The sequence below is a fragment of the Berghia stephanieae genome, chromosome 2 (assembly GCF_034508935.2).
Source record: "Berghia stephanieae isolate SIO BIC M18660-M18661 chromosome 2, UCSD_Bste_1.3, whole genome shotgun sequence".
Taxonomy (NCBI): Eukaryota; Metazoa; Mollusca; class Gastropoda; order Nudibranchia; family Aeolidiidae; genus Berghia; species Berghia stephanieae.
In genome coordinates this window covers 12,430,324-12,455,372 of record NC_088361.1, presented here as the reverse complement: position 1 = coordinate 12,455,372, position 25,049 = coordinate 12,430,324, and the positions used below count along the sequence as shown (strand labels likewise).

The following is a 25,049-nucleotide window of genomic DNA, read 5'->3' as shown; positions in this document are numbered from 1 at the left end:
ATGAAGCTACAACTATTTTGGATTGGATTAGATTTTATTGATTTTTTTTCTTTTCTTTTTTCTTTCAATCAAATAATCATCATTGATTAAATCATATATTATATATTTTATCTCGACAAATTTCAAGATTTATTCTTTACAGTATGTTTTACATTTTTCATATTTATGGATCCTTTTATACAAATATTTTATTTTACTGCACGTAGAAATGTTTATTATGATGTTGTAATTGTTATTTTGTTTATGTTTTGTGTAAATAAGGACCATGTAACATTTTGATACTGATTTGTTTTTATTTAAGATTTACTGTTTCATGGAATATTTATAGACTGTCGCAACAATAATGTATCTCTCTCTCTCTCTCTCTCTCTCTCTCTCCCTTCTCTCTCTCTCTCTATCCCACTCTCTCTCTCTCTCTCTCTCTCTCTCTCTCTCTCGTTTTGGCCGGAATTTTATTCAAATATCAATAAACAGGATGACCCCAGATTGTACATAAAATTAATTACGAAAATTGAGTCTTCTGAGGCACAATTTATCTTCATGTCAAAATCACCATTATCTACTGACGGTGTCATAGCTCAGAACAGTTTTGACCCCTTCTCCACCCAGCAGTGAACGGGTAGCTGAGTCTGTTAGATTTGGCGGAAAGTACTTTGCGATAGGCTGGCGTCCCCTCCAAAGGATAGCTAACACTTTTCACGCTATAGAAACCGGGATAAACTCCGGCTCCATGGGCCAAATGGCTCTGAAGGACTATTTTATCACATATAATAGGCGCATTACATGATATTTGAAGAGATGAGTTCAATAACCAGCTATGTATAATCTATAATTTTTTATATATTGCAAAATTGCTGTTAAAATCACTTTCGGACTGTCATATTATCATATACTGTATTCTTCCATTAACTGACTCAACCCTAACACCGACAATATCCGTAGTTTACCCGGGTTACTTTTACCCCATGCCTATCAATTACATTTGTCTTAGACCAATTATAGGCGTAGTATCAAAGCTAATGTTTTTAGTTTTTACATGTTAATGATAGTTGAATAAAACTATCTATGTACATGCTCATGTTAATACATTTTTTTCTTATTTTGAAAAGTAGCAAAAATCTCTAGGATTGAGTGAGTTAATGTAAATAAATTGGCAATTTAGCTAAAAAAACAAAACAAATGTAAATATTTGAGTTAAGAAATAACAATGAATATTCTTTTATTTTTCCCAATACGTTGAATTGTATTTTATTAATAAAGAGTTCGATGCTTTTTAAATATCTTTTTATGGTCCAATTCTCCTTTGATTTGTTTGTTATATATGTGTGTTTGTTTGTGTGTGTGTGAGTGTGTGTGTGTGTGTGTGTGTAAATTCGGTACATATATGCAGGTCTGACATCCGAACCCACTTATGGGCCTAGTTTAACATTGTTGTAATGGACAATATTTTGCGTCATTTTTTTGTTGTGATTTCCATTACAACAATGGGCCAATAAGGAGTTGGGTTATCAGACCTGCAAATAAGTACACGTTGTCTGTGGTGTAATGATAGCACGACTAACCGGTAATCAGGCGGTCTGAGGTTCAATCCACAGTCAAGGAAGACTGATTTTTTAGGATGATTTTTTTTTCTTAAAGAACTGAACAAGTGTGTATTATGAAAGGTACCAGACAAAGTAAGAAAGAAAAATACAAGAAAAAAAAATAACCATCCCAAAAAATCAGTCGGCCTCGACTAGGGATCGAACTCCAGACCTTGTGATTGCCGTTCAGACGTGCTACCACTTCTTGTAATTTTCTTTCTTGCTTTGTCTGGCACTGTTCCATTCACACTTTTTCATTTCTTTATCTTTCCCCATTCCTACCGCATTGCACTTGTATTGAACACACTGTGAGTTTGGAATAGATTGTTTACCACCACCATTAGAACATGGAAAAGATCTAAAGTTTAAATAAGTTTGAAATGACCGCAGTTAACCTTTAAAAAAACATCTACACCATGATTTCTAATTTGAAGAACTATGACACAACATGCAACCATGAGCGTTGAAACTCCCAATGAAGGCAACTTGAATTCTGGCATGTTGAAATTGCCAAATGATGACCCAGATGCTGACATGAAAAAGGTTCTGAGCGCCCAGGCTTGTTCCGTTCTTGCTGAGTTGCGAAAAACTGGGGAACTGTGCGATGCTATTATCAAGGTAAATTAAGGAGAGGCCTTCCGAAAGCTCCTACAACCCCAGTATTCTTTTTTTTTATATCATGTTTTAGTAGGGGGTTTGGGGGGGGGGAACTTTTTTTTATAAAGTTCTACTAAGGGTTTTGGGAGGGGGGAGACTTTTAAAAAAATAAAGTTCCCCCCCCCCTCCCAAACCCCTTACTGGAACATTATATAAAAAAAAGGATGTAGGAGCTTTCGGAAGGCCTCCCAAATTGAGGGTTAGTCATGTCTTAGTAAAAGTGCTAGGGTGTTTGTTTTTCCTATTAGGGTTAGTTAAAGAAACTAATGTTTTATTTTATCTTAGGGTTAGTCGAAGGAATATTTGGGTTGTTTCCCTTTGAAAGAGGAGCTTTCGGAAGGCCTACCAAAATGAACTCGTATTACTCTTGAGCATTACATAATGCCGCTATCTAGTCCTTTGGATCGGAAGATCCTGGGTTCGAGTACCGCTCTGACCGGCGCGTGGTTGGATCCTTGAAAAAAAGAAGCTCTTTACTCACATTCTCTCACCGTAGTCAGGTGTAAAATTAGTACCTGGCCGTTAACAGCGTTGTCTCTGTCCCAAAATAATGTAATATCGCCTAACAGGCGATATGATATGTCCCTTCCTACATGTTAAATCTAGCTGTTCGCCAGGGCCCCCTGTAAAGCGCTTTGACACTGTTTAGTGGATATTGAGCTATTTAAAATCTCAATAAAAATAACAAAAATTGGTAATAAAAAATATGTCTATTTGAATTTGCGGAAACCAAGGATGACAATAGGAATGAGTGGAGGGTTGCGTTTATTAGGACCGGTGAACTTGTTATGAAAGATGTAGTACAGGGGAAAATGGAGGGCAAACGAAGAAGAGGAAGATCTAGGCCTAGTTATATACAAAATATCCTAGAATGGACAGAATTCGATGGAAGACACCGTCAACAGACGGGAGGAATGGGCAGACATAATTTGTCATCGCAGAGTGTGGGCAGCCAACGTCATACAAGATGGAAGTCGGTTTGGACGAATTCAACCCCTCGATGGGGCGGGGACGTAACCTCCTCTAAGCTTGGTGAGAAGTTGCCAGGCTTTGATACCAGTAAGAGGAGACACTGGGTGACTGCGAATCGGCTTCGGCCGAGGAGCTGCCTCACGGCCAGTGCGCTTCATCGGTGGGGTCTTTCTACCTGTCCAACATGTACCCGCTGTGGGCAAGAACCTGAGGCGGTAGAGCATCTAGTCGAACGGTGTGTTGTGACGATGGTACCAGGCGGGTTTGCGACTGTGCACGAATGCGGACCAGACTTTGCTGATTGGGTCGATCGTCATAAAATAGTAGTGTGAAAACCATAAGAGGCTGCTGCCAAAGTCAATGAGGACGACTCTGGATTGTAAGTAAGTAAGAACTTATTACTACTATTATTGACAATACGGTATTCAGGTCGTGGATAGCTCATACGGTAGAATCACGATCTCCCCGACTAGGCCAAGTTGTCGTACCAGTATGGTCGCGGGTTTGAGCCCCCATCGCCGCCGCGAAGTTTTTTTTTTTTTTTTTTTTTTGCTTTTCTCTGTTGTCTTCTGGCACTTTCCTACTCACTTCATTTCTTGTTATTCTTTTACACCTAATCCAGGTAGACGATTGGTCATTTCCGATACACCGTAACATCCTGTCTGCCTGTAGTCCTTACTTCCGGGCATTGTTCACCAATGTGCAGTTCGACCATGACGCCCACGAGATCAAGATTGAGGAAATCAGCCCGGACTGCATGGCAGCGCTCATAGACTACGCCTACACCAGACACGTCAAGGTTGTTCTTCTTGGATACATTTAGATAAAAATATTGAATAGTCTTAAAAGCACAATCTTTAGCTGTAGTGTCAGTTAGATGTGACCCATCGCCTCAAAACACCGTATGTCGACATGAGTCTATCCTGAAAAATGAGTTTTGAGTTGTAAGAATAACAAATACTAACTTAAAGTTTTTTTTACTAAGAAGAAGAACTTGACGAAGAAGAAGAAGAAGAAGAAGAAGAAGAAGAAGAAGAAGAAGAAGAAGAAGAAGAAGAGAGAAGAAGAAGAAGAAGAAGAAGAAGAAGAAGAAGAAGAAGAAGAAGAGAAGAAAGAAGAAGAAGAAGAGAAGAAGAAGAAGAAGAAGAAGAAGAAGAAGAAGAAGAAGAAGAAGAAGAAGAAGAAGAAGAAGAAGAAGAAGAAGAAGACGAAGAAGAAGAAGAAGATCCTGTATTCATATTCAACACCATAACGAATTCAATTTAAGCCAAAGTTTTACATTTGTGTTCATAAATTCTATATTCATCCCTACAATATACCGCTTGGAGACGATGGGTCACAAATCTAATAAATATGTTAGTCAAGATTATCTTTCAATGCCCTTTTTTTCAAAATGAAAGAGTACTTTCTAAGATTGCATTTAAACAGGTTCACATTCACGGACTCTGTTTCTTATCTTCTTCTTCGTCATTTACTCAGTGTTGTATGTCAATGTGGAAGCTATGAATTCTCATCAATTGATATTTCGTGCCATAATATGTTACATATGTGTGTGTGTGTGTGTGTGTGTGTGTTTGTGTGTGTGTGTATGGATAATAAGCCTAACTTATCACGTGCCGAAATTAGCTACTAGTGTTGTATTTGTGATCACACACATTGTTGGGGAAAGTTGTAAGAAATCCCGTATGTATTTATTACCAAGGAATTCCAAGTAAATCGTTCTGAGCAGATTAAAAGGATCGAGCGTTATATAAAAGCTTAAGGTTGCTTGGTTCTATTCGCCTGCAAAATGTGTCAACATCAAGAGACAAGATACAAATTTTCCAATTTTATCAACCTACCAATCTGTCTAAAAAATTTGGAATGCCTACAGAATCCTTTGAGGTAATGCCTTCTTGGTGAATAGAAGACAATAAAATTTCCGTAAAACTTAAGGCCCGTTTCGTTTCAAAATGTCAATAGTTTGGCTGTGAGTTCCTGGGGTCGCAATTTATACAATTATTTTAATGTGAAGGTATTTTAAGCAATCAAAATTAGGATTTTTCATAATTCAAAAAAATCGTTTATGAACAATTACAGAAATAAAATGAGTTATTTTATCTGGTTTATACATACAATTTCCCCAACTGGTTTTTACCATAGCTCAGATGGTCCAATATCGAAGAACTTCTTCCAGCGGCAGATCGGTTTTTGGTGACTGGCCTCGTCAAACAATGCTGTGAGTTTCTCAAGAAAAACATCAACCCTGAGAACTGCATAGGAATCTGGAACTTCGCCCAAACCTATTCTTGTACAGATCTTCAGACAGAGGCCTACAACTACATGTTGAGGAATTTTCACGAGGTTGCGTCCACGAGCCAGGAGTTTCTGAACATGCCCCTAGAACAAGTAATTCAGTTTCTACCCTTCAAAATATTTTCTTAACTAACACACGTTAACATTTATCCCAGTACTTCTTGGCCTAGAATCATTTCTAGATACCCGTCAATTGGGGAAATTTTGCCTTTAGTGGAAACTTTGCCTCTGTGAATTTGGAGCATTTTTCAATAATCTCAGCTTTTTTGTAATTATAATGCCCTATTTATATAAAAACTTGAGCGTTTATCGTGTCAAGGGAAATAATTGCCACAAAACTAAACAATCTCAAATTGGTCCAGAATTCAAGAGTCAAAGTTTCCTTTTACGCAAAGTTACCCCAAGACGGTTACACAAAAACTGCTGTCACTACCTCAACTCATTGGTCAAAGGGAGAGAACGGTGGTTGAGTTGATGTATTGCACTCGAGGAGAACGTACATATTGATTGCCCTGTACGTTGAAGAACTAGGATTTGAGCCAATTTTGAACATTTCCAATTTTCTTTTCTTTTTTTTTTGGGGGGGGGGATGATATCATGAACACATATCTATCTCCTGACCTTGACAATGATTTCTGTTGCCATCATTGTAAAGAGAGCCAATAATGCCAAAGCAAAAAATAAGAGTTTCGGTAGCTGTCACACATAATTTGGTTACAAATACTTATTAGAGACTGGTTATCTTTATGAAAGTTCCTAATGGTGTGTCAGTGATATTTCTCAGTTGACTTATGAGTTGATTCATTGCATCAGGAACAGTCTCTATTGGCTATTGTGATTAATTCCAATGTCTGATGAACGTTCCTTTATTTCTAAGAATCTAAGGTTAATTATTGAATAATTTAGCTGTACAATGATCAATTTAAAGAATGAATTTAGAAATATATAAAACTAGATAAGAACAAAATAGAAATATAGTACAAAATAAATGATCAATAAAAGCTCATGTTTGTTTGACCAACCAAAAAAAAAAAACAAACAAAAAAACACCAACAATTCTATAAGGATAGCAGGCAACCAGAGAAAGATAGTAATGTTAAAAAGACATCAATGATCAATCTGGGAGGTCTCGATAGCTCAGCTGGTAGAGCACTTGCCTTGCACGCAAAGGATGTCGTACCGGGTGCAGTCGAGATTTTTTCTGACTCCCCTGTCCATCCAGCAGTGATTGGGTTACTGTTTTTCTTAGCCCTGACGGAAAGTACTTTGCGATTGAGTAGCAACGTATCCAAAGGATAGCAAGTGATTGTTATTGTCCATTTCACGCTATAGAAACCGGGATTAACTCCGGGCCCATGGGTTTTAATGGCTGTGAATGACTACTTTGAGAGAGAAAACGACCAACCCTAGTCAAGGTATTCAGATGTTCTGCCTGGTAAATACAATATGATCTAGACTTTTTTTCAGAGAAGCACCCATCACCAGGGGCGTGGCTATATGGGTTGATGTGGTGCTTGGCACCGCATTCATCTATTTAAAAATGGATTACAGTCGTAAAAAAAATAATAAAACTGAGAAATGGTATATACCGCTTCTTACTTATTTGAGTAAGTCCTTGCTTTAAATTGTTTTTCTTTTCTTTTGTATTTACAAATATGGCATGTTTTTAGTCATTTCTTTCTGATTCTGGTACCAACTTATACTGTAAGCATGTCACGCCACTGCCCATCACTAACATCTTACATCTGGCACAGGTCACAGCTCTTATAGACTCAGACTACTTAAACATCCGAAATGAAGAGCTGGTGTTTGATGCGGTCATCCGCTGGATTGACCATAGTCCAGACGTCAGGAAAGCCGATATAGCCAAGCTTTTGGTCTGTATTCGACTCGGCATCATCACCACTAAAACGTTTATTGAAAAGGCAAGTATTCACTGGTATTCTGCTATCTACTACATTGTATCCCAATTATCCAGTTATTTACGGTACACGTCATTAAAAATTTGGCCAGAAAATTTGTCCTTCTAATATCGATCGATTTAAATAACGCTCATCTTGGTAATAAATTTCAAATTTTGGACCTCGCGAGTTCCAGGTGGTCCAGAAACCTAAAAATGACGTCAAAATATGGGTCATAGTGGGTTTTGTTGTCAGGTCGTAGCCATTGCTTACATATAGCCTGGCACTAGAACCGTAGCCATCGTAAACTTATAGCCTGACAATGACCAAAAAAGACGTCAAAATGCCAGTCTTTTGCCACAAAACAAAACAAATCGTGAGTTGTATTCAATAGTTCAACCAATTAAATAACTTGTTTCCCTGAGCTCTACTAACGACAACTCACTAGACGCTACACAAACCTAAATAAAAGACGTCAACTGCCAGTCCTAGAGGGTTCTAGTGTCAGGCTATAATGTTAACTATGGCTACGCTAGAACCCTCAAGGACTTATAGTTTGACGTCATATTTTAAATTTTATGCAGCGTCTAGGAAACAAGTGATCCCATTGGTTGACCTATTGAATACAACTCAAGATTTGTTTTCTTTTGCGGCCAAAGACTTGTCTTTTCACGTCATTTTTTGGTGAGTGTCAGACATTAAGTTAACGATGGTTTCGGTACGACAGTTAACTAGTTAAAATAATATACGCAGACTTTTTCTATTGAGGCAGGTGAAGCCACACAAATATGTCAAGGAGTGTGAGGCGGCCAAGTCCATCGTTGTGGAGGCTCTCCGTCTTCTATGCGACCTTGACTGGGATGACATGCGTACAGCCGATCCGTCCAACCGCATGTCGAGGCCGAGAGTTCCTTACGAGTTGTTGTTCGTTCTCGGCGGATGGAGCGGTGGCACGCCCACCAATTTGATGGAAGTTTACGACACGAAAGCAGACTCGTGGGTGGTCTCCAAGTTTTACGACATCGGTGAGATAACTTTATGTATAATAATAAGCAGTCCTTCAGAACCGTAAGGCCCACAGAGCCGGAGTTTATCCCGGTTTCTATAGCGTGAAACGGACAATAGCAATTGCCTGCTATCCTTTGGATAGGACGCTAGTCTATCGCAAAATTCTTTCCGCCAAATTTAACAGATCTATTTACCAATTTACTGCTGGGTGGACAGAGGAGTCGGAAATAAAAATCTTGACTGCACCGGGATAGATCTTGGTCCCTTTGCGCGTGAAGCGAGTTCTCTACCAACTGAGCTATCGGGACCCCCTTATGGATAATGCTTCGAACTAATACTCAAAATAATGAAGATAACAGTTTCAAAAAGAAAAAAAGAAAGAAATGCCAAACACGGACTGTTTCGGGCTTAAAACCCTTCTTCAGCCAACAACAACAGCAACAAAAACTTGAGCTTTAAACTTGAGCTTTTATATAGCGCTATATCCACTAAACCTGCTCAAAGCGCTTTAAAAGGGGTCCCTGACCAACTGCAACACGTAAATGTATATGGAGACATGATGCCTAATAGGCGATATGATGTTTAATCCGACAGAGACAACGCTGTCGGCCAGCTACTCATGTCTCACCTGAGCGCGATCAGAGAATGTGAGTAAAGAGCCTTTTCAAAGGACTCAACTATGCGCCGAGCGAAGCTTCAACCAGGACCTTCCGATCCGAAAGCGAGTGTCATACCACAAGACGACATAGCCGCACAATAATAATAATAAACAGTATTATACCGGAAAGATTGAATTATGGGTAAGTTAAGTGAAGTTATTGTGTTTTATTAACTTGTTCACTGTCGTACTCTGGAAAGACGTATTTGGCGAGAAAACTCGTCAGATGAAGGCCATTTAAATCGGCCAATATTTGAAGGACGAGTTCTCTGACCAAATTTTAACTACTTATATTTCCAGAGCACGTCAGTTAACTGGTTAAGCATCGGGTATATATCCCCGGGGAATACCGTTTTGAGAACATGTGCCACCAATAAGATTGTAAACTGTTTTGTTTTTTTAGATCTGAACTCTGTCCAAATCTGATTCCAGGGGCCCGTGCCTACCATGGATGTGCGACCATTGCACACAGCATCTTCGTCATAGGGGGCTTCGATGGGGTGGAATATTTTAACAGCTGTCGTGTGTTCAATGTGGAAACCAAGATCTGGTCTGAGATTGCCCCGATGAATTGTAAACGGTAATGGCATATTGTGTAAATATCAAATTCAGAACTTACGGAGCAGGCACCAGTGTGAGATAAAGAACAGAACAAGTGTGTATGAAAGGTGCCAGACAAAGCAAGAAACAAAAATCCAAGAAAAAACCACCCCAAAAGAGAATGCAAGAAACAAAAATCCAAGAAAAAAAAACACCCCAAAAGACAAAGCAAGAAACAAAAATACAAGAAAAAACCATCCCAAAAGACAAAGCAAGAAACAAAAATACAAGACAAAAACCATCCCAAAAGACAAAGCAAGAAACAAAAATACAAGAAAAAAACCATCCCAAAAGACAAAGCAAGAAACAAAAATACAAGACAAAAACCACCCCAAAAGACAAAGCAAGAAACAAAAATACAAGAAAAAAAAGCAACCCAAAAGACAAAGCAAGAAACAAAAATACAAGACAAAAACCATCCCAAAAGACAAAGCAAGAAACAAAAATACAAGACAAAAACCATCCCAAAAGACAAAGCAAGAAACAAAAATACAAGACAAAAACCATCCCAAAAGACAAAGCAAGAAACAAAAATACAAGAAAAAACCATCCCAAAAGACAAGGCAAGAAACAAAAATACAAGAAAAAACCATCCCAAAAGACAAAGCAAGAAACAAAAATCCAAGAAAAAAACCATCCCAAAAGACAAAGCAAGAAACAAAAATACAAGACAAAAACCATCCCAAAAGACAAAGCAAGAAACAAAAATACAAGACAAAAACCATCCCAAAAGACAAAGCAAGAAACAAAAATACAAGAAAAAAAGCAACCCAAAAGACAAAGCAAGAAACAAAAATACAAGACAAAAACCATCCAAGCAAGCAGAAAAATAAAGACAAACCATCCAAGAAAGCAAGAAACAAAATACAAGAAAAAACCATCCCAAAAGACAAAGCAAAAACAAAATACAGAAAAACCATCCAAAGATAAAGCAAGAACAAAATACAAGACAAAAAACCCCCCAAAAGATAAAGCAGAAACAAATACAAGACAAAAAACATCCCATATTTGGGATGGGTTTTTTACTTGTATTTTTCTTTCTTGCTTTGCCTGGCACTTTTCATACACACTTGTTGTTCAGTTCTTTATCTTATCATGTGGAGCTTGTTGCTAAGTCAGCACAATTATACTCAATTCAATTTTTTAAAACGTTGAACTTGAGCATTTGTATAGTACAATATCCACTAAAATTGCTCAAAGAGCTTTACACGGAGATCCCAGCCAACAACAACAATTAAACATGTAGCACGAGGCTTGACTCCCGTTTAGCGATATTACAAATTTTCCGACAAAGACAACCCGGGTAACGGCCAGGAACGCATTTGACACGTGAGTACGGTGAGAGAATGTGAGTCAAGAGCCTTTTCCAAAGACTCAACTATGCTCCGCTTAGAGCGGGACTCAAACACATGACCTTCCGATCCGAAGGCGAGTGACACACTACTAGACCACATAGCCGCAAATTAAGATAAAGAAAATTTAGAACACTCTCAATAACTAACGCTAAGAAGGAATTTTAGTTTTTAAGTGTTATAAAAATAAATAAGGGATCAAAAAGGTTTTTTTTTAAAATATTATTCAATCAAAGGGTTTTGTCATCACAGCCTTATTGTGAACAATGGTCTTGGTACGGTCTGGTTCTCTTGACTTTGTCCTGGATGACTACGTGTTTGGGTGGACGTCCAACTTAGTATTAAGTTGGAACAGGCTGGTACAGCAGTATCAGTACCTTGGCTTTTTGTAAAAAGTCTCCTAAACTCATTGTCAACAAAAGAAATTATCCACGATACGTTTGTCGATTGTAGGTTTGTCCACATTTGCACGGTACTTTGAGTGGAAGTTTGTCCACATTTGCACGGTACTTTGAGTGGAAGTTTGTCCACATTTGCACGGTACTTTGAGTGAGTTCTTTCAGCATAAAAGGAAACAAAAATGTCATGTCCAATCTCCTTGGAATTGTGAAACCTGTCCCCCTGGAGAACTAGATACATACTTTGTGTCATTGATTCTCTGTTTTCAGAGTGATGCCATATTTTTTATCTAGACTAAATAAATGGTGGTCGTTAATAAAGATCATCAATCTTTGCTCAATTATGTCCCGTAGTCACATCACAAGAATCTGACTATACATCCTGTAACTAAAATATTTATGCTACCTTATAATTCAATATGTAAACTATTCGTTTATAGTTCTGAGGATTGGTTACACACTACCAATGAGTTTTGAACAAAACTAGAGATAGGTACCATTTCATATTAGACTTAAACAAATAATTCCCCGCTTCGTCGAAATAAATGAAGATATCCAAAGAAATGTATTTAATACAAATATATGACCAACAGCAACACACGTAACATATAGAACGAGACATAACGCTCGTTAGGCGATATTACATTGTTTTTTTTTGGACAGAGACAACGCTGTTAAAGGCCAGGTACTCCTTTTACACCAGAGTACGGTGAGAGAATGTGAGTTAAGAGCCTTTTCCAAGGACTCAACTATGCACCAAGCAAGGCTCAAACCCAGGACCATCCGATCCGAAAGCGAGTGTCACACCACAAGACCACATATTACATACGGGCACGTTCCCTCTCTTATTTTTGTGTTCTTATAAAATAGACGAAAAACTTCAAAATATGCAATCTTTTATTAAAAGTGATATTGAAAGTAATACAATGCAACAAAGGTCGGCCGCCTCGGATTATCAAATCTTGAGGCGTTTTCAAGTGTTCGGAGTGTGTTGAATTATATAAAGTGTCGCGTGGCAAATCTGAATTTAATTGGAGTCATTATTGACAATAAATATCTTTGTCCGTACTTATTATTCAAGAGCCATATTAAAGTGTATCAAATCGAAGGTGGGGTAATAATAGAAAGGGGAGCGGGCGGTGCACTTTTTCCAAACTTCAATAGAAGGGGGGCGGGGGTGCACAATTTCACCAAAAAAGGGGGGAGGGAGGAGATGCGTATTTTGGGCATTTTCTAATTCTAGGCGAAGCGAGATGTGATGTATAAAATGGTTTTCTTTCAATCAAATATACTGCTAGTAATATAACAGCGACAGCACTGAGAATATCTTTTTCACCGGCCTATTTCGTGAGCTGAAATTTAATAGAAGGGGGGGGGGGGTGGGCGGGTGTGAATACGCCTTGGGACTGAGGATGCGCAAAAATTCTGAAAAAAAGACGGGGTGTGGGGGGGGGGGGAGGATTGAATTTATTTGATAGAGAAGAGTGTGTCATCGGACACTGGTATTTAGTCTATAAATGAGTCAATAAAATCCACCTGGGACTTCCACAGTTAGGGTTGGACTTGGACCCCTACAGTAACATGATTTACTGAAAAGTATTTCATTCCCTCTCTCCTCAGGTGCTAATGAAGCGTGGCCGTGTTGAAGGGTGGCTGCGAATCGGCTTCGGTCGAGGAGCTGCCTAACGATGTGCGTTACATCGGTGGGGTCTTACTACCTGTCCAATAATATTTCCACGCTGTGGGCAAGAACCCGAGACGGCAGAGCATCTAGTCGAAAGGTGTGTTGTGACGATGCTACCCGGCGGGTTCGCGACGGTGCGCGAATGCGGACCGGACTTTGCTGATTGGGTCGATCGTCATAACATAGTAGTGTGAACCATAAGAGGCTGCTGCCGTGTTGAATGGTCTGATCTTTTATGAAATTCGGAAAAAAAAAAATAGACCGGGCTGGGAGGGGGGGGGGGGGGGGCGTCTATTTTATACAGTAGAGTGTGCCATGGGAGACGACTAGTTTTTGACCAAGAAATGAGTAAATGAAATCCACTTGGGACACGCATAGTAAGAGTCGGGACGCCGACAATATTACGATTTACTGAAAAAAATATTTCATTCCCTTTCTACTCAGGTGCTACGTAAGTGTGGCCGTGTTGGAAGGTCTGATCTATGCCATGGGTGGGTTCGACGGTCAGCTCAGGCTCCATTCTGTGGAAAGATTTCAGAGAAAGACTAATCAATGGAGCTTCATCCCGCCAATGAACCATAGACGGAGTGATGCGAGGGCAACGTCCATGAACGGTGGGTGCCAGTCACATGTTGTTTGAACTTCTAGATCGCACGCTGTGTCGTTACGTTTTATGCTACATCTGTGTTTGAGTGTGTGTGTGTGTGTGTGTGTGTGTGTGTGTGTGTGCGTGTAAGGGAAGGAGAGAGAGAGAGAGAGAGAGAGAGTTAGAGAGAAAGAGAGAGATAGTGAGAAAGAGAGAGAGAGAGATAGAGAGAGATAGAGAGAGATAGAAAGAGAGAGATAGAGAGAGAAAGAGAGATATAAAGAGAGAGAGAGAGAGAGAGAGAGAGAGAGAGAGAGTACAATAGAGGAACAGTCTAACCCATCTAAGGTCTTCCTTCAGGCAGGATTTACATCTGTGTGTATATGTGTGTATGTGTGTATGTGTGTATGTGTGTGCGTGCAAGGGAGGGAGAGAGAGACAGAGAGAGAGATAGATAGAGAGAGAGAGAGTACAATAGAGGAACAGTCTAACCCATCTAAGGTCTTCCTTCAGACAGGATTTACATCTGTGTGTATATGTGTGTATGTGTGTATGTGTGTATGTGCGTGCGTGCAAGGGAGGGAGAGAGAGACAGAGAGAGCGAGAGAGAGAGAGAGAGAGAGAGAGAGAGTACAACAGAGGAACAGTCTAACCCATCTAAGGTCTTCCTTCAGGCAGGATTTACATCTGTGTGTATATGTGTGTATGTGTGTATGTGCGTGCGTGCAAGGGAGGGAGAGAGAGACAGAGAGAGCGAGAGAGAGAGAGAGAGAGAGAGAGAGAGTACACAGAGGAACAGTCTAACCCATCTAAGGTCTTCCTTCAGGCAGGATTTACATCTGTGTGTATATGTGTGTATGTGCGTGCGTGCAAGGGAAGGAGAGAGGGAGAGAGAGAGAGAGAGAGAGAGAGAGAGAAAGAGAGAGAGAGAGAGTACATAGAGGAACAGTCTAACCCATCTAAGGTCTTCCTTCAGGCAGGATTTACATCTGTGGTGGATTCAACGGCCAGGAGTGTTTGAATACCGTGGAGCATTACGATCCAGTCTCCAACCAATGGACGCTGATCAGGTCTGTCATCAACTTTGTCATTATTCTCTATTATTATCCCTCTCCTTACTAGCTCTAGGACTGGGTGGGGATCCTGACCTCCCATAGTGGACAGGGAGGTACATGCTGTGTCTTCTATCCCACCAAAACCCGTTTTCCAATTGTTTCCTGTCGTTGTCTTGGAATGAGATTACTTAGTTTTGTCCTGACCTGGCCGGAGTCCTTGGCTGGGAGGAAAACAGTCGAATGGAGAGTTATAGTTTTGGGAGATTATATTTTTTTCATTGTAAATCATCTCTCTCTTATGCATTGTTATTTTGTTTTAAAACAAATGTGTAAACATTTGAATGTATTCCTCTTAGCGGGGACCTGTGCTTGTGTCTGGATGAGACTTTTAGGTGATCTCAAACTAAGTACTTTGATGGTGTGCTCTAGGAATCTACATCTGTTTCCTATTTGAACCAATTCCCCTTTGTCTTACCTTTTCTTTGGTGCGTTAATTGTAATTCCAGAAATTTTTACTATCCCATTTTCTTCCTTTTTACTGGCGCTGGTATGACCTAATTGTGTTGCAAGCGCCGTAAAACCCTTAAAAACAAACAAAACCAACTCTAGGAAAATCGCCACATTCGTTACGATGCAACCGACAATTTTCTAATTCTGATTTCTCTTGTACATCACAAAATGTAAAAAAAAGCTTTGATTACAGCTATAAATACTAAACAATGCGTTGTAGACATCATTTTGCTGAACAACATTCTGTATAGAATGCGCTTGTTACTTTTTTGTTTGAGTAAGAAAAGTCTATTTTTGTGTTGGGTGGGTGTGGATTTTTTTGGGAAATTCTAAAAATGGCTGGGAAGGAGAGAATTAAAAGGGCAGCATGGCTCAGCGGTACAGTCTTTGCTTCGTACCCGAAAGGTACCAAGTTCGATCACCCGCCGCTGCGCTGTGTGGCCTTGAGCAAGTTACATCGCGATCAGCTCAATTTGCGACGCTGCACTGCGGCTAACGTCTGGGTTATTTCAGTCTTCCCTTAGAATAGACCCTAGAGACAAATTTCCCCTATGTGATGAATAAAGGGAATTTTATTTTAATTTTATTTTGATTATCGTTTGATCTTGGTTTAGTTGTGTCCATAATATACATAGGTATCATCACAATAGGGTAGAAAACTCGTGACGTCACACATTCTACCACTCTAGTTCCAAATCATTGTAGGTGTTATGTAACTAGGCCTCAGGAGGACTAATAATGAATAGATTACATAGTGAGCTTATATATAGAGCAATATCCACTAAACGTATTCAAAGCGCTTTACAAAGTGTCCTGACGCCAACAGCAACACGTAACATATTGAACGAGACATGACGCCTGTTAGGCGATATTACAATTTATTTCCGACAAAGACAACGCCATTGACGGCCAGGTACTCATTTTACACCTGAGTACGGTGAGAGAATGTGAGTAAAGAGTTTTTTTTCCAAGGACTCAACTATGCGCTTAGCGGGGCTCGAACCCAGGACCTTCCGATCCGAAAGCAAGTGTCATACCACAAGACCACATAGCAGCACAATACCGTTTCTTTCTTCTTTTTTTTTCTTACATATTGAATCAAAAGGTGACATAACTATTAGAGTAACACGATATTTATATAGGCAGATATGGGCGTACAAGAGCGAGGATTGATGTTATTTATTGACAACCATAATATAGTTATTATCCAAATAGTTATGCCACCTTTTGATTCAATATGTAAGAAAAAAAAAAGAAAAAGAAAAGGTATTGTGCGGCTATGTGGTCTAGTGGTATGACGCTCGCTTTCGGATCGGAAGGTCCTGGGTTCGAGCCTCACGTTCGGCGCACAGTTGAGTCCTTGGAAAAGGCTCTTTACTCACTTTCTCTCACCGTACTCAGGTGTAAAATGAGTACCTGGCCGTTAACAGCGTTGCCTTGTCCGAAAAATTATAATATCACATAACAGGCGGCATGTCCCGTCCTACATGTTAAATGTTACTGTTAACCAGGGACCCCTTGTACTACAGGAGATGCTGTTACTATTGTGACTTTTTATTATTATACCATTTGTTCTTTTAAACGATTAGTCTCCCATAGGGACTTTTAATGTTGTTGACCAGGGACCCCTTGTAAAGCGCTTTGAGCACATTTAGTGGATATTGCGCTATATAAAGGTCAATTTTATTTATTTATTTATTTATTTATTTATTTATTTATTTATTTTTATAATATTAAGACTACTAGAAAATAAGCTGTCATCACTCTGAAACCAAAAGATAAATTTACACATGGTATATATCCAGTACTCGCGAAGAATGGTTTTTACACTTCCAATGAGATTGGAACCAGTTTTATGACATTACACTTTTGTTCCCTATTATAACGTTTATCTATCGTTAATATTTGTCAAGCCCTTCTGAGCGGTGAATGAATGAATGGATGAATGAATGAATTTATATAGCGCCTAGATCCACAATGTGCTCAGAGGCGCTTTACAATGCAAATAAAACACAACAATAAATTGATAATTTAACCATAAAATCTATCATATTGGAATAGCATTAATCAATTTGTAATTTAATTACCACGAACTGTGCTACGCTACAAGATGAAAATTTAGGATATCTATAACATGTAGGCCTAATAGAAATGTTAAACATCAAATGATTTTCTAAAGAGATGTGTTTTAAGTTTCTTTTTAAAGTTTTCAAAAGTCGGACATTTTTTGAGGGATGAAGGCAGTTGGTTCCATAAGACGGGTGCCGACTGGCTGAAAGAGCGGTGTCGCTAGACACCGTAGCTAAGGCATTCCATGATGGAATATAGACTAGATGATCCGTTAAATAAATTATGTGATGTTAACGGGAATTGCCGTTATATTGTCCAAAGTGACTAATTGGGAAGTAATAATGTTGCATAAGAAAAAAAATCGAAAGTGCCTAAAGCGGGCCTCGAACCCAGGACCTCCCTGGTCACAGTGCAACACCTAAACCACTCGGCCACCTCGCTCTGAAATAGTAATAATAATAATAATAATAATAATAATAATAATAATAATAATAATAATAATAATAATAATAATAATAATATTCATCATCATCATCATCATCATCATCATCATCATCATCATCACCATCATCATCATAGACATCCGATATCCAATGTTTTCTTTTCTTCTCATCCAGCCCAATGAGAAACCGTCGTAGTGGCGTGGGTGTGATAGCCTACAATGGAATGCTCTACGCCCTTGGGGGCTTCAACGGAATCACCAGGATGAACACAGGAGAGCGCTACTGCCCCATCAAGAAGACCTGGTCCACCATTCCTGAAATGTACAGTCCGCGGAGTAATTTTGCCATCGAGGTGAGAAGTTGCCAGGCTTTGATACCAGTAAGAGGAGACACTGGGTAGCTGCGAATCGGCTTCGGTCGAGGAGCTGCATAACGGCAAGTGCGTTACATCGGAGGGGTCTAACTACCTGTCCAATATGTCCACGCTGTGGGCAAGAACCCGAGACGGCAGAACATCTAGTCGAAAGGTGTGTTGTGACGATGCTACCCGGCGGGTTTGCGACGGTGCACGAAAGCGGACCGGACTTTGCTGATTGGGTCGATCGTCATAACATAATAGTGTGAACCATAAGAGGCTGCTGCCATCGAGGTCTGTATGTGCACACGAATTGTGTCATTGTATGATGCAAAAGATCTGTTATATTGTTTTTAAATCACTGCACTCTGATTGTCCTGGATACATTAACGACATGGTTAAATTCTACGCCAGTCATAAATCTGAGATCAAAGTCTGATAATCACATACTTGTGAAGCCAAAATGTTTTTGTTTTATTATTCCTCTTAACAACGCCACTATCATATTATCTCATTCGTCTGTGTGTGTTTCATTCATCCTGTTTTGTTGATAAAGGGGAATCCCTAAAACGTCTTTATTATCTGTTTTCGTATATTAAATTGAAGCTCACATTCAATTTCACATTGTTATTTATGACCAGAATGAAGAAAAGTTGTTTTAGCAGTGTGCTTTGGTGCCTGGCACCGCATCCATATTTTAAAAATGGATTACAGCATTTTCTTAAAATAGTAAAACTGAGAAATGGTATATACCGCCTCTTACTTATTTGAGTAAGTCTTTTCTTTAATTTTTTCCCTTTCTTTTGTATTTACAAATGTAGCATGTTTTAAGTCATGTTCTTCTGCTTCTGGCACCACCTTATACTGTAAGCACGCCACGCCACTGACATAATGTTTCATGTATTTGTGGTTTCAGGTGATTGACGATATGGTTTTCGTGATCGGGGGTTTCAATGGCGTGACGACCATCTTCAATGTGGAGTGCTACGATTCCAAGGCAGACGAATGGTAAGTGCAGTCATTCCTGGCAATAAAGTAAATCATCTCAACACAAGTCTGTGATTTTTCTTTTACTATAGATTCATTTTTAACATACAAATCAATCAAATAAATATCATATCGTATTCTTATCCATTTTTGGTTTCATTGATAATCAGAGAAGAATCTGCCCCTGAAATGTCTAAAAAACATTAAGCCCTTTCCGCACCGTGAGATGCCGTCACCTAGGTATTCTATGAAGGAATCTAGATAATCCATCAAACGAGATGTCTGATGGCATTAGGAATCAACCATGTTCTCCAAAGTGAGCAAATTGCAAATTGGAGATTGAACATTTTGCCCAAGGAAAAAAAAACGAAAGTGCCTGAACCGGGGTTTGAACTCAGTACCTTCCGGGTCCCAGTGTAATGCTTTCACCAATCGGCCACTTCGCTCCCCCGAAACGGTCTAAGCGTTTTAATTTGTTTAAAAAGTATGTCCTTTATTCGTCCCAAATGGAAAATTTGTCTTTAAAGTCTATGCATCGGAAAGACTGGAATAACCCAGGCATCAGCGGCAAGTGCATCATCGCAAGATTATATATCCCATCCTTGTGAAATCATCATCATCTGATGCCTTGCTTTCTAGTGTGCGTGATCATGTTTTTCCAACCCTCTCTATCGTTCATTGCCCTGATGGTTTCCACATTACTTCTTCCTTGGGTCCAGTTACTAATGTTATCCACCAATTTCATCCCCAGTCTCCCTGTTGCTTGCTTTCAATCAATCAATTCTGTTGCCATCAGCTTCTCCTCTCTCTCTCTCTCTCTCTCTCTCTCTCTCTCTCTCTCTCTCTCTCTCTCTCTCTCTCTCTCGTCATTGCATGGCTAAAGAACCTTACTTGCCCTCGAGGGGGTGGGGACATCGACTCCTCGAAACTGAGGGGGGGGGGGGGGGAAGGAGAAGTTGCCAGGCTTTACGACCAGCAAGAGAAAACATTGGGTGGCAGCCCATCGGCTTCGGTCGAGAACCTGCTTAACAGCGCGCTTACTACATCAGTTGGGACTTTCCACCTGTCCAACATGTACCAGTTGTGGTCAAGAGCCCGAAACCGCAGAGCATCTGGTTGAACGGTGCGTTGTGACGAGGCTTCCGGGCCGGTTTGCGACTGTGCACGAGTGTGATAATGATTTTGCGTCCTGGATGTCGTCATAACATGATAGTCTGAGCACCATTAGAATCTGCTTCCATACAATGCGAGATCTTATTATTCTTTTTGCAGGTATGACGCCCATGACCTCAGCCTGTACAGAAGTGCCCTGAGCGCATGCGTGGTGAAAGGTTTGCCAAATGTGCACGAATACATCTACAGCGATACATGACACCAAGAAAAGGCCTCTAGAACAATATGTCTTTAACCAGTTAACCGCCATACTCTGGAAGGACACGTATTTAAATATTTGGCCAGAAAACTCGGCCTTCAAATATCGATCGATTTAAATGACCCTCATCTTGGCAAAAACTATCAAACCTGGAACTTCACCGAAGTCCCCAGTTTGAGATTTTTTACCAAGATGAGGGTCTTTTAATTTAATCGATTTTTGAAGAACGAGTTTTCTGGCCATTTTTTTAAAATACGATGTTTCCCAGAGTACGACAATTGACTGGTTAACCAGTTTACTACCGTCACTAATGAAACTGTCTGGAGAAGGAGCGTAGCTATCGTTAACTTATAGCCGGACACTGACCAAACAATTACGTCAAAAGACAAGTCTTTGGCCACAAAAGAAAACAAATCGTGAGTTGTATTCAATAAATCAGCCAATGGGATCACTTGTTTCCCTGAGCACTACTAACGACAGATCACTGAACGCTGCACAAACCTAAAAAAAATGAGTTTCCTGGTGGCTCCTTGTGTCAGGCTATAAGTTCACGGAAAGAAGAGTCAAAAACGTAATCATGCCTAGAGTTATGTTGGCTTACACTAATTGCATTTGCCGTGTTCTATTTTTGCCACCTTGAGCGGTCTGTTTTAAATAATTTATCAACATTGGAACAGAACGAATGGACAATCAAAAGTACAGATAATTTTTTTTTAAATCAATAAACAGGCCTTGGAACGGCATAAACATTAATTTCATTTTTAAAGTATGTTACCAATCATGATTTTAAAAAAAACAACATCAATTGTAGGCTACATCCATATTGAGTACAACAAGATATGAAGTGAATAGAAAAGTGCCAGAAGGCATTAGAGAATAAAAACTTTGCCTCAGTGACAGCGTCCCTCTCGCGGTCAGGCAGCGTTGCCGTTACAAAAAAGTCGTGGGTTCTAATCTATGGAAGTTTTTATTCTCTAATGCCTTTTGACAATCTTCTTCTACTCACTTCATTTCTTGTTGATGTCAACATACGTGCCTGCTCCACTCAATTTTCAACGTGATTGAGTGAATATCAAATAGTGTGTGTTTTGGATGTGTGTGCTTTAAATTGTTCCATTGGCCATTCATGTCGATACTCTCTACCAAAAACACACATCATGGGACGATGCAATAAATAAAAGAAAAAATGAGTTACATGATTTCAGCTTTGATTTCTTTTCTTTAGTTTATTGGCTCCTTACCCCCCGCCTTCCCATTCTCAAGATATTCTCATCCTTCTACATCTTGACCTTGTCACCTCCTTCATCTTCACCTTTTGTTTTTGATGTTGTAAAGTGCTTTGAGCACGTTAAGTGGATATTGCGCTATATAAAAAGCTCAAGTTTGTTTTGGGGTGTGTTGTTGTTGTTGTTGTTTTTTTATTTTTTTTTTGTTTTGTTTTGTTTTGTTTTGTTTGTTTTTTGTGTGTGTGTTTTTTTGTTGTTTTTTTTTTTGGGGGGGGGGTTCGTTTTGTTTTGTTTCAACAATTTAGGCAACATATATTTCAGAAATCTAGATATGTTTTATCGATCAATTGGGTTCCCGATAGCTCAGTTGGTAGGGCACTCGCTTCACACATAACGGGACCGTGATCGATCCCGGGTGGAGTCGAGATTTTGCACTAGCTCTCCTGTCAACTCAGCAGTGAATGGGTAGCTGGTTCTGTTAGATCTAGTGGAAGGTACTTTGATGTAAACTAGCGTCCTACAAAAGGATAGCAAATAGTTGTTATTGTCAGTTTCACGCTATAGAGACTGGGATAGACTCCGACTCCATGGGCCTCATGCCTCTTGGGGGTTCATTTCTATTCGTTCTGAGCGACGTGCACTTATTTGCAGGTCTGATAACCCAATTCTTTATGGGCTCATTGTTGTAATCGAATTCAAAATAAATAAATAAATAAATAACGCAAAATATTGTCCATTACAACAATATTACACTAGGCCCATAAGTGGGTTTGGATGTCAGAACTGCATATATGTGTACACGTCGGTTATGAGTTATGATTGAGAGTGAATACAATTTCTTAAATTGCAAAAAGAAAAAAAGACAAACAAACAAAAAAAAAACCCAACAACAACTAAACAAAAGTTTAGATGTCGTATCAAATAAATTATCGATTCAGTCTTAGAGAGCCGATTCATTCCGACATAAAACTGTTCTGATGCGGCAGTTTGTAATGGTACTCACACTACTATGTTATAACAGTCGACCCGATCAGCAGCAGCTTCTTATGGTGCTTCACAGCACTCGTGCAGCGTCACAAACCCGCCCAGAAGCTTCGTCACAACACACCGTTCAACTAGATGCTCCGCGGCTTCGGATTCTTGCCCACATCGGGTACATGTCATGCTGGACAGGTGGAAAGTCCCCACTGATGAAGCGATTTTGCCGTGAGGCAGGTCCTCGACTGAAGCCAATTAGCTACCACCCAGTGTCTCCTCTTACTGGTGGAGAAGCCTGGCAACTTCTCACCTAGTTTAGAGGAATGTAATGTATGTCTCCGCCCCCTCGAGGGATTGAATTCGTCCAAACCGACTGCCATCTCGTATATTTATGCATCTCTGTTCGTAGTCAGGGAAGCTGCGTTTATAAAAGTGTGGAGCCCGGGATGGCCGAGGCCATTCGGCCACCGGGTTGGATCTCCATTGGTCACATATCGAGCGAGCAACTCAGGTGTCTCGCTTAGGCTCGATACCCGGGATGGTCTCGTGACGTCATCCGGGATTTACACGTTTGACCTTTATTTGCCTCCAAAAAAAAATTATTTTTAAAATAGAGCTTTATATAGCGCAATATCCACTAATGTGCTCAACAGCAACATTTAACATGTAGGACGGAACATGCCGCCTGTTAGGCGATATTACAATTTTTCGGACAAAGACAACGTTGTTTTACGGCCAAGTACTCATTTTACACCTGAGTACGGTGAGAGAATGTGAGTAAAGAGCCTTTTCCAAGGACTAAGCTATGGGCCGAGCGCGAGTGTCATACCACTAGACCACATAGCCGCTCAAGCCCCCTCATCACGTCAAGGTCGGAAATCCATGAGACGGCTGATCACGAGTTTCCATCAGGTTGTAAAGACTTCGAGCACAGTGACGATTCATACAGAACATCACAATATTAATTGCTCATCAAGAAAGTCCTTTTACAAGGGAGGAATTGTTATAGGTAATTAAAATTTGTAGTTGTGAAAATCTGCAGTGACGAGCAAAATACCTGTGATACATATCAAAGAAATTGCTAAGAGGTATTACGCTTTACTTTGATGTACACCGTTGAATTAGAACAAGATGGAGAGTACCTACAAATAAAATTTAAAAAGATTTGAGATAAAACATTACGCGACTTTCAATAATAATAATAATAATAAAAAAATAATAATTAATAATAATAATAATAATAATAATAATAATAATAATAATAATAATAATAATAATAATAATAATAATAATAATAATAATATAATGATGATAATAATAATAATAATAATAATAATAATAATAATAATAATAATAATAATAATGATAATATAATAATAATAATAATAATAATAATAATAATAATAATAATAATAATAATATAATAATAATAATAATAATAATAATAATAATAATAATAATGATAATAATAATAATAATAATAATAATAATAATAATAATAATAATAATAATAATAATAATAATAATAATAATAATAATAATAATAATAATCACCATCATCATCATCGTTGTCGTCGTCATCATCACATCATTATCATAAAAGATTAATAGTTTTTATTATAAATTTAACGAAAAGGGTGAATTATTTTTTAGAGTGTTTCTAAAGTGTTTATACTGCAATGCTCACGTCAACAAACAGTTAATAATCAGGAAGTGATTTGCTTGCATCTTCTCCCTCCAGCCAAAGTCATGGGCCACTGCCACTGCAACAGATGCTGAGCGGTTGATAATGAATTATATTCGTAAGACCATATTATCATTGCGCTAACTCATATTATTTGGCTAGACGTTATCGTATTCTCATGATAAATTATAGTGTAGACTTCTCTCTAAGTTAGAGTCTAATATACGAGAGTAGATGAGTAGATAGTGATAGGTGAGTTGATGAGTTGATGGAAATTTCGATGATTGAGTTTGAGTGATTGATCATCATTGACATTGATTCTTGGACTTGGGAGTTCCTACAACAATTATAATCAGGAATTGACTAAATCTCGGTTTAATATAGCGACCCCCAACGTATCCAATATTTTGGTAATCACTAAAAATAGGGACACCTTCCGAAAGCTCCTCGGTTTAGCATCTCGATCAATTTGTATTTTCACTTTTCACTGTGGATCTTTTATTGTCAGGCGTTTATTTATTCAGTTTGTCAATATATAGTAGCATTTTAAAGACTAAAACAGACCTTGATAGATTAATGAAGGTTTAAAATTTCCTATAGTAATATGAAAGCAGTCCTCCTATGTCTATGTTGTTGTTTTATTTTTCTATTAAAGGTTAACTCGAGGTCGGAGGA

General features: G+C 39.0%; 2 protein-coding genes across 2 annotated transcripts in view; both read left to right on the top strand.

Moving 5' to 3' along the window:
- Window positions 1-1,886: 1,886 nt before the first annotated feature.
- LOC144964331 (kelch-like protein 10) lies at window positions 1,887-21,685 on the top strand. The gene is made up of 11 exons (XM_078898438.1): window positions 1,887-2,201; window positions 3,835-4,011; window positions 5,355-5,600; window positions 7,262-7,432; window positions 8,181-8,433; window positions 9,507-9,654; window positions 13,553-13,722; window positions 14,671-14,764; window positions 17,947-18,124; window positions 19,044-19,135; window positions 20,387-21,685. Exons 1-11 carry the CDS (start codon window positions 2,022-2,024, stop codon window positions 20,484-20,486), a joined length of 1,809 nt encoding a protein of 602 aa, XP_078754564.1. The 5' UTR covers window positions 1,887-2,021; the 3' UTR covers window positions 20,487-21,685.
- A 2,712-nt stretch (window positions 21,686-24,397) lies between these two features.
- The window catches only part of LOC144964330 (isopentenyl-diphosphate Delta-isomerase 1-like), a 39,541-nt gene continuing 38,889 nt past the window's right edge, over window positions 24,398-25,049 (top strand). Inside the window, exon 1 of the mRNA XM_078898436.1 lies at window positions 24,398-24,492. The gene's annotated coding sequence lies outside the window, so the exon portion shown is untranslated. The remainder of the gene's footprint in view (window positions 24,493-25,049) is intronic.

Coding starts and splice junctions, on each gene's coding strand:
- LOC144964331 (XM_078898438.1), top strand. CDS start 2,022: ATGACACAACATGCAACCATGAGCGTTGAAACTCCCAATGAAGGCAAC. Junction 2,202..3,834: donor TGTGCGATGCTATTATCAAG/GTAAATTAAGGA, acceptor CACCTAATCCAG/GTAGACGATTGGTCATTTCC. Junction 7,433..8,180: donor CTAAAACGTTTATTGAAAAG/GCAAGTATTCAC, acceptor CTATTGAGGCAG/GTGAAGCCACACAAATATGT.